This window comes from Psammomys obesus, unplaced genomic scaffold (genome assembly GCF_907164565.1).
Source record: "Psammomys obesus unplaced genomic scaffold, mPsaObe1.curated_primary_1811, whole genome shotgun sequence".
Classification (NCBI taxonomy): domain Eukaryota; kingdom Metazoa; phylum Chordata; class Mammalia; order Rodentia; family Muridae; genus Psammomys; species Psammomys obesus.
Genome location: NW_026593286.1, coordinates 32,358,575 through 32,369,271, shown reverse-complemented (window position 1 = coordinate 32,369,271; position 10,697 = coordinate 32,358,575). Strand labels below are relative to the sequence as shown.

General features: G+C 38.4%; 1 protein-coding gene across 1 annotated transcript; it reads left to right on the top strand.

Moving 5' to 3' along the window:
• Window positions 1-33: 33 nt before the first annotated feature.
• Window positions 34-8,356, top strand: Maip1 (matrix AAA peptidase interacting protein 1). Its single transcript, XM_055616269.1, has 5 exons — window positions 34-524; window positions 3,767-3,838; window positions 4,210-4,336; window positions 5,697-5,844; window positions 8,103-8,356. The coding sequence occupies exons 1-5, from the start codon at window positions 57-59 to the stop codon at window positions 8,179-8,181; spliced, it is 894 nt and encodes a 297-aa protein (XP_055472244.1). The 5' UTR covers window positions 34-56; the 3' UTR covers window positions 8,182-8,356.
• Window positions 8,357-10,697: the final 2,341 nt, after the last annotated feature.

The window sequence follows — 10,697 nt, the reverse complement described above, 5'->3', positions numbered from 1 at the left end:
TCCCGCCGGCCTCCTTTCGGGACTGCACCGGCATGCAGAGGTGAAAGGTCACAAACATGGCGCTGGCCGCCCGTCTTCTGCCCCTGCCTCTGTCCCTGCCCCTGCCCCTGCTTCCTCGGCCGCTGCCCGGCCGAGCCACCCGGCTCCGGACTCTTGGTTCCACCGAGGTGAGGTTGTCGCTGACTGAATTTTGCTGCATTTGCCGCCGCCGCCTAGGTTCAAGCGCGGCCCCGGTCCCTCGCTGCTCTGGGGTCTGGGCAAACCCGGCGCTGCGTCCCTGGGGCTCCAGGCGACCCCTACTCGGCCGGGCAGAACTGTTTCCAGCCCTCGCTTCCTTACCCGCTGGTCCCAGACGCAGCTACAGCACCGACGAGCAACCTCAGCAACGCCAGAAAACCAGAATGATCATTCTGGGATTTTCCAACCCCATCAACTGGGTCCGGACTCGAATTTACGCCTTCCTTATCTGGGCCTATTTCGACAAGGAGTTCAGTATCGCTGAGTTCTCTGAGGGGGCGAAGCAGGTTTGTTCGCTTCCCTAACTGACCTGTCCGCCTCGTGCCTTCAGCTCTTACATGCGCAAGTGTTTAGATGTGAAGTTTCTTCATTGCGATCCAACTTATCCAACGATGGTAGTGACATAGACACTGAATCTTTCAAGCACCTCTTGACTTTAGTAAGCATCTAGGTTTGTTTGCTTGGTCCTCAAGTAGGAGGAGTTCAATTAAGAAAATAAGGTGAAGGCCTAAGTTCAAAACCTGTTTATTCCTGCCATTTTGAAGCTAGTTAGCCTTTTTCTGGGTATGATTTTTCCAGAATTAGAAAATTAGAGAAGATAGTGCCTGGCACACAGAGTAGGCACTTCATAAGTATTTGTTAAGTAAATTGAGTGGGTAAGGTTATGATGAGGAATAAGATAACATTGCCAAAGGACCAGGATATCATTTCAGGTAGAAAGGCAGCACATGCTACCAGCAGTTTGAGCTTTATTGCCCTTATCTGTTTCTACCTGTATATCCTTTCAAGGATCATGAGGACAGACATGGGAATGAACAGTTCTGCCCTTCATAGAGTTTGTTTAGTCTGCTGGTCTGCTAAGTGTCCAGATCCAGCAAACTGGGACTGCCTAGGCTTCGGTGATTCGTAGCTCTGACTTTGCCCATCACGACCTTTCAGAAGGGCAAATGATGTTGCCTTAGAATGGTCTCTTTGAATCCTGAGATTATTTACAGTCTGAGTATACATGGGTTTTTCTAGGATGAAAGGCTATTTGAATTTTCCCTTCAATTTTTTTAGTTTGTCAATCCTAGCATTTCAGAAGTATTGATTGATACAAAGGTAGAAGTCATAGTTTATTCTCAAATTTATATTGCCATAGACCATCAGCATAATAATTTAACAATGTTGACTATATGCTGGAATTTAGAATTATACTCCTGATTTATTCAGATTTCCCCCAACTTGTATACACAACTCATGTGGCCTATTAGTTATATATATAGTAGTGTTTTTAACTTCATGTAATCAGTGTTAGTATTAACTACTGTTTCCTTGAGTCAGCTCTTCGCTAGTACATACGTTTACACAGAAATAAAAAGGAGCAAGCTTGAGTTTGATAAAGCCTACCTCAGTATCATGATAAAAGTGTACAAATTTGCTAGTCTTTGTTCTCTGTGTCAGTTGTGCACAGAGGTAAGTTGGTGCGATCATATTACTTACTCTGCAGTGAGTCTACCTCATCATCCACACATGGCTACATTAGTTCATTTATGTGTCAGTAATGGAAATCCTAGAACATAAAATTGAAGGGGCCCCTTGTTCAGTCCTTGTTTAGACATGATGAAGTCAAGTTTTAGAAGGGTTAAACTAAACTTAGTGTGGTACTAACCACACTGTCCAAAGGTAGTCTTGGTGCTGGAGAGATGGCTCAATGACTAAACAATATGGGCTGCTCTTCCAGAGGTCCTAAGTTCAATTCCTAGCACCCACATAACAGTTTATAACTCACTGTAGTTCCAGAGAATCTCATGCTGTCTTCTGGCCTCAGAAGGTACACTATGATCATTTGGTACATAGACATACATGCGAGCAAAACACTCATACACATAAAATAATAAATAAACCACTAAAGAATAATAAAAGCAGCCCTAATTCTCCAGAGTCACCAGCAGTTGAAATGGGTACATAAAATCTCAGCAAGTGTTTATCACAAGTTAAGAAAACGTGTTCTGATGCACCACACACCCCCATTTGCCATTGGTATGTATAACTGTATTCTTAGTCCTCACGGAATCACATTGAGCCATGTACTCTTTCTTAGAGCTTTCTTGTAAAGTTCATTTTCTGTAAAAAAAAAAAAAAAAAAAGGGTGTTTATAGCAGTGTCTTGAGGTGGACATTTTGTTTGTTACAGGATCTTACCTGGGTAGCCTCATTATGATTCATTACTTTTTAAGTCAGTTTGCTCAGGTATGATCTCAGCCACACAAACTAGAGGTGAGGTTTCCGCATAGTGGTTAGAGTTGCTTTTGTCATAATTATCACTCATACTGCATGAACCTACCAAACATACAAGATCCCTGATCCTGAGCACCTATAGTACTCTGTAGTGTTCAGGGAGACTTTGAATCCATTTGGCTATGTGCATTTTCTCAAAAGTCATCTGCATTGTATTGTAAAGTTTGCCAGGGCTATTGTAGCAGAGGGCTTCAGACTGAATAGCTTCAAGAGAAGTATTTCAATATCTTAGTATCAGAAGCTTTGCTTTCTCTTGAGGCCTCTGCATTTGTTTATGTCTGGCATCGCTACACATTTCCTCCTGTCACAAAGGTACTAGTGATAACTGGATTAGGACCTACACTGACCACCTCTCCAAATGGAGTCACATTCTAAAGTCTTAGAGTTTAAGGCTTCAACATGAGAATGGCAGAGAAGCAGGTCAACTGATAATAATGTGCAGGGTTCTCTGTCTCACGTGCCTGTGTATCTCCTTTCTCCGGGCAGGTCAGTTTCAGCTACTTCGTTAGGGAGCCCTCTGTGGTCCTCAAAGATTAGAGTAGATGGTTTTTCTATGTGCTTCTTCTGTTCTGTTCTTACCCTCTACCAAGTCTTGAGCTTGCTGCTTAACTTGTCTTTTCTCAGCAGACTGAAAGTTCCTGAAATACAAGTGGGATCTGAATGTACCAACTTCTTTCTCATTGCTGGGTGTGGAGACTTGTGATTTCTCCCCACACCTTAAAATAAGACCTCATACTTCAGGTTGAGATTCACTGTTGTAGATTATAAACTATTTCTCTTTTCTCCCACTTTCCTAAACCTAACTTACATATCTTAGAGAGGTTCTGCCCATAATCCAGATCTCCAGACTGTAAGTACAGTCGAGACTTTAGAGTGTCTCACATTCTAATTGTTTGTAAATGATTAAGAGCTAGATCACATTTGTCTACATGATCATTTTGAAATAAAATGTAAGGTATTTTTTTATTGAGGTATCTAGTATATATGTCACATGCTGTCATTCCCAGGACCTGAAAATGAATTCATAATTATTAGTTGGCTCATTTGCAACTACATATGTGGCCAAGCCATCAGAGAAAAGTTAATCAACTTAACAGCCATGCCCGACATTATTGTAATAATTTTTGATATTACCCGTTTTACCATAAAGCAAATCTGTGCTACACTAACCATTTAACTGTGAATGTTGTATGGTATTTTATATGATCTTTTGAAATAACTGTCATCTTTACCCTCCTGTTTTTTTCAAGGCTTTTGCTCATGTATCCAAGTTGCTGTCACAGTGTAAATTTGATCTATTGGAAGAACTTGTAGCCAAGGAGGTAAAGTGTTCTTTTAATTTAAAAAGTGTGTGGTTCTTGCAATAGAATGATCCATGCATAGTTTCACTTACGCTTTCAAATAGTATATGTGGCATCAGAAAGTGCCTGTCCTATGGTACTTTGGGTCATAGAAGTTGAAATGACTCCTGCCACTTAACAGTGTAGATAGGTAATTGTTATGCATTCCGGTTGTCTTATATGTAATGTTCTATTAGGAATTACCTAGTTGAAAAACTAGGTGCCTTTCAGTTTTATTTTTGAGGATTAGTTAATAAGATAAAGTATTTTAAAAATAGGTCTTGAAAAAATTCCATGATAAACATCACTTTTTAAAATACTTTAAATAAACTGCTTTTCTTTTTCCAACTCAGGTGCTACAGGTATTAAAAGAAAAGGTCACTTCACTGTCTGATAACCACAAAAATGCACTTGCTGCAGACATAGATGAAATTGTCTATACATCAACAGGCGACATCTCTATTTACTATGATGAGAAAGGTAACACTGGCTGAGGCGACTTTTCATGAGCCATAATTGTTGAAATAAACCAAAGCAGTGAGTACCACAGGATAGAGGACTTAAGTCTGTGAGCAAATGTCTGTAGCCCTTCAAAGTGTGTATCACTTTGCAAAACCATCCCAGTATACATAATAAATAAAAAATAAGAATTTGAAAAGAAAAAAAACACTGTATTGTATTTGCTGTTTAAAGAGCTAATTCTGAAAGAGTTGGTACCTGGTAGTAGATTCTTGCTAGATCTTTACCTAGCTCAGGCCTTTAATCCCAGCAGAGGCAGGAAGATGTCTGAGTTCAAGGCCAACCAGGATTATAGAGGGAAACCCTATCACAAAAGGAAAGAAGGAAGGAAGGAGGAAGGGAGGGAGGGAGGGAAGGAAAGGAGGGAGGGAGGGAGAGAGGAAGGAAGGAAGGAAATTCCTAACATATTTTGCTGTTTAGGACAGGCGACTCCCATGTATTAAATGAAAATATTTGTGTTTCAAATTTCCTAAAGTGTAGGAAAAGTACAAAATAAAACCAGAACAGAGAGTATCAGATAAAGACAGATTAAAAAAAAAAAAAAAAGATTATGAAACGCTCAGGTTGAATTAGTAATGGTAAAGTTGGAAGGAACTTTGGTGGTTATCTGGTTCTTTTCCAGTGCATGGATTTTCCAATAGCACACCTGAAAGTTCATTCATTAATCAATCTGCTTACAGATTTTTGTATGCATGTATTTACAAGGCAGGCACATGGGAGACAGCCTCTACTTACATCCTTTAAGGCAGTGACAGTAGTGGACTTTTAATAGATAATTTCACATGCAACTTAATTTAAAATATTTCAGTGGTATCTTGGGTGATATTGTCTAACATTTCAGATTCTGTCTTGGCACCATGGCTATTAACTGAGTTACATTATGAGACTTAAGACACAACAGAGTAAATTAGGGTAGAAGAACAAAGGCTTTTCTTTTGGACAGTTGAAATAGGGGCAAAATGTAGATGTGGCTTTTTGGTTTGGTTTCGTTGGTTGGTTTTTTTGATTGTTTTTTTGTTTCTGCAACAGGTATTTGCCTTAAGATTATTTTCATTTTAGAAAATGTTGTAAGTTGAGAATAATCCATCCGGTATACTCAGTAAAGTATATGTTCAACACAGTAGATTGGTTAGGGAGTTACAAAGAGGGCAGAAGTCCTAAGAGAATTTTCAGAAAAGAAGACAGCCTTAATTTATGGAGTTTAGGCTACAGTGGAGAGTGCATAGTCTGATCTGTAACAAGTTACTGCCTGTTTCTGATTGTATTATGGGCCCATGGCTGATAGATGATTCAGATTTGCTTTTGTTGTGTTCTCTCTAAGGAAGGAAGTTCGTTAACATCCTGATGTGCTTTTGGTATCTGACCAGTGCCAACATTCCCAATGAATCTCTAAGTGGAGCCAGTGTGTTTCAGGTGAAGCTAGGAGATCAGAATGTGGAAACTAAACAACTGCTTAGTGCAAGTTATGAGTAAGTATGACTGTATTTCATTTCCCTCGTCCAGCAAATGAAGGTAGTGTAAAAGTATGAAAACTAGCGAGAACTTTAGAAAGAAAAGAATTGAAATTTGACAAGCTATTTGTGAAGGGAAAAAGTCATAAAAATACACTGAATATGATATAGGATTATTTAAATTTAAATTTCTCCTGGGCATGGTGACTCAGACTTTTCATCCTAGCCCTTAAGAGGGAGAGGTAGGCAGATCTGTGATTCCAAAGCCAACCTCTTCTACACAGTGAGTTCCAGGCCAGTCAGGGCTAGAGACTGTTTCAAAAGAAAACAAACGAAGAAAAAACCCACATGAGTGGCTTCAGTAGTGGTTGCTTTTGCCTGTGGTTCACTGCTTGGTGAGTCAGGAAGCTCCGCTGGGGCTTCCTCTGCCTCACCTGGCATCAGCAAGGGTCTCAGGGACAGGAGGAGTCATTCTCACAGTGGCTTCAGATGTTACGTGGGGCATTGTGGCCATCTCTGGCATCTCTTTCTCTAGGACTTTTGCAGCTTGGCTTGCAGCCTTAGTTTAACTTGTGACACCATTTGCCAGGCAACTGGATGCTGGGAAGCTGATGGGCCCATAAAGAGAAGTGAAGCAACATTATTTTGCTATAGTTTGCTGTCAAGATAGTCTCAGAATTTGTATGATTTTAAAGGTGTCTAGAGACCTCTATTCCCCATTTTGAAGAAAATAATAGCGAGGTCACATTGCAGAGGTTGGGGGATAAAACATAAGGTGCCTTCATCTTCAAAACTTCATATCTGCCATTGTCCTAGGCAGTCCTCATTCACAAGCTGTGTGACTAACCATGCCAAGTCAGATGCAGGGTCAGAATACAGATCAGAAGGGGCACTGCCTGCACCTAAAGAGATTTAAAACAGACTTTTTTTTTTTTTTTTTTTTTTTTTTTTGTAATTTTTTGGAAAGGTGGGCAGCTGAAACAAGTTAGTAGAGACACACTTTAAGAGAATACTACTGTTACTTTGTCAATAATGTACAACTTTGCTTTAAAGTAACAAAACAAATGACAAAAATGTCCTAGGAGAAAATATATTCTGTTTCACTAAGTTATATAGAAATCATATTCATTTTTTTCACTTGTGTCAGTTTTTTGTTTGAGTATACATGGACTTTTTGTTTGTTAGTTTGGGACAGGGTCTCACTGTGTTTTCATAGTATTTACTCTTCACTGTGACTAGTCCAGAGCTTACTGTGTAGACCACACTGATATACCACTCACAGAGATGCACTTGTCTTTGTCTCCTGAGTGTGCGATTAAAGTAATATGCCACTGTGCCTGGCCTGAGAAAAGGTTTTTGTTGTTGTTGTTCTGTTTTTATGCTTTGACTATAATTATCCAAATTTTTCTCTAAACATTAAATGCTTGTTTAAATCTATTAATTGCCTCTTTTTAAATGTCTGTTTATAGCAAGATCTTTATCATCAGTAATAATTTTGTCTCTTAATATTCCTGATGAGACCAAGGCAACTCAAAAATACTGGGAGCTGGGAGGTGGTTCAGTGGATAAGGGAACACACTGCTCTTACAGGACATCCAGGTTCTGTTCCCAGGCCCCACAACCACCTGAGATCAGCTGCAGGGAGAGCTAAAGTCTCTGACCTCCATGAGCACCCAAATCCATGTGCACGTGAGCATGCACGCACACACGCACACACACACTTATACATGCACATTTACACACATGCACATACTTTACACACATGCACATATATACACATGCGCATACTCACATATTTACACATACACATATACATAATTAAAATAAAATAAATACTTATACTTCAAAAATTGATTTAATATGTGAACTCAACCAGATTTATTATTTTTCACTACATTGGCAACTGTGTGATTTGTTAAACAGACTTTCCTCTATGCTGGTGTATATATTTAAAGTGCTGTTTGTATTTCCAGAGTCCAGTTTATTTGTGCTCATATTAGACATGTGCTTTAGTGACTGTTTAATAACAAGATCCAAATTTCTGCCAGGGGCTAGTGGTGTTGAATGTAGATCAGAGCACTAAAAGTGCTGGAGTTGAGCATTCTTTAGTGTTTAGGATACTGTTTTGATTAAAAGAGTAAACATTTTATTTTGACTTACCATTAACCATTGAGTTATTCTTGTCAGTACTGCTTCTAATTCATGCTTGCCAGTTACAGTTATCCGAGTATATTTGAGTTGATGGATGATCATACTATTTATAATATTTTTCCTAGATTTCAGAGGGAATTTACACAAGGAGTAAAACCTGACTGGACTATTACACGGATTGAACACTCAAAACTACTAGAATAATCTTACTTGGAAAAAAATCAGGGTGTGAACTCTTAATAATTGCTGTGAAAAACTAAGGAAGAAAAGTTTCTGGATGATTTGATTTTCACCTAATTAAGTCTTTGGATTACATTGTATTATTTGGAAATACTCCTTGCAGTATATGGACATGATACAATAAAGCATTTTCCACAGATTGCTAGTGGTCTTTAAAGGAGGTCAAGGTAAAATACAAAACCACAACACCACATTGGTGTCATATTTGTGTCACTCTAATGCTACATATATATATACATGTAAATATATATATATACATGTATATATATGTGTGTATATATATATATGTGTGTGTGTGTGTATATATATATATATATATATATATATATATATATATATATATATGTAAAACACAAAACTATAGCACCACATTGGTACCCTGCATAGGTGCATTCCAAGATTATATGTATATATGTCACAGACTAATTATATAGATGTGAATTATTGAAACCACTATATATCTCTAACAATCCACATATCTGTAAGATATCTTTTACAAGCTGCTGAGCCTAGTTCATTTTACTCACTCTCCAGATAAGAAGGACTGGATAGAACAATAGCATCTTGGTCTCTGAAGGACATCCATGTTTGTTCACTGTTCACAATGTGGAGCCAGCTTAGATGTCCATTGATACTTGAATACATGAGAAAATGTGGCACGTGCACACAATGGGATTTTATTCAGCTGTAAAGAAGAATGAAACCATGACATTTGAAGAAAATTAATGGAACTGGAGACCATTATGTTAGGTGAAATAAGTCAGACTCAGACAAAGATTGCATGTTTTATATTTCAGAGTCTAGATTTAAATTTGTGTGTATTGCAGTAGGCCATTAGAGTAGAAAGGGAACTAAAAGGGGAGGAAGAGATGTTGGGTGGAGGTGGATAACAGAACGCATGTGATGCGAAATTGAAAGGAAGTTGGGGAGAGGACTCAGAGGTCACAGGAGGGTAGTGGGCGACAGATGAGTATGAATAAAGTATAATGACGTGTATGTGTGGAAATGCCTAATGAAACTCGGTATTTGGTATGTTAACTTAAGACATTAGTCTTAAAAAGAAAACTTAAAGCGTAGAAAAGCACAAAGGATCAGGAATGGGACAGTGATTCGGCCAGTAGCATGAAGATAGTTTCTTACGTGCTTGGATTTGAAGTCCTAAAAGTTGGGTCAAGGAGACAAAAACAGTATGTTAAGAAAAAAAAAAATGAGTTAAAGATTTTCCTAATTGATAAAAACTATATACCAACAGAGCCAAGAAATTCAACAAGTGAAATAACACATTTTAAAAATTATTTTTAAGATTATGTAATTATGTCATTTCTCCTTTCCCTTTCCTTCCTTTGAACTCTCCCATATACATATCTCCCCTAGCACTCTTTCAAATTCATGACCTTTTTTCATTGATTATTACATGTAGTCTGTAAAATGTTCCTTGTATGTATGTTTCCAGGACTGACCATTTGATATTAGACAACCAATTGGTATGCTCTTCCTTGGGGAAGACTGTTTCCCTCTCAGCATTACTCGCCTATGCATCATTGTGTAGGGGATAGTGCATTTTAAAAATCTCATATGGGGTATCATAATGAAATTAATTGGAACCTAGGCAGTATTGCAATTACATCTAGAATGCAAGAGCTGGGGATTGGGGAATGGACATTCCACACACGGAAGCCAGGCTAAAAGTGAATGCATGCTTCTTTTCTCAAATTGCAAGTGGAAGATCAAGGATAACATCCTTGAACACAGACACAGAGCTCTATCTTTATAATGAAGTTGAGAAAGTTGTTATAGATGTTTCAGGATTGTTGAGGACCATTGGACAAAATGGAGTTTAGAAGTTGAACCTGGACAACTGATTTTACAAAAGTATCAAAGTAGTTCAATAAGGAACAAAATCTTCAACAAATGGAACAGTTGCTGTTCATACAGGAAAGGGGCTTAAGCTCTTGCCTCACACAATTTTGGAGCAAAGTTCAAGTTTAAAAAAAAAAAAAAAGACAAAGGCCAAACAGAAAGAAAGGAGAAAATTTTGCTGTCTTGTGATAGGTAGAACTTTTTTCTGACAGTAAACATAACCAAGAAAGAAATTTTTAATCTGGAATTTAATAGAGTTGAAATTGCTCTTTGAAAGACAGCAGTAAGCACCAAAAAGCAGTTCATAGGTGGTGAGGAAATGCTTATAAAATACATGTATCTTTCAAGGGCATAACCAGTCGTAAATAATTCTTACAGTTCAACAATGAAGTGCTAAACTGAGATCTGAAGTAAATTATAAGAGTTAAGGCAGTACCTAGTCATTGGGAATACAGATAAGACACAAACCACTACAAACTCGCCAGGTTTGCGTGTGCCAACAGCAGCTTTAGTCTTTACTTTTGTTGATGATAGTGACCACACTGGGTGAGTCCTCTGGTTTTATTTTTGGGTCAGTTCTGCAGGAACCAGTGGCTGCCTCTGGTGAGGGCCTTCTTTGA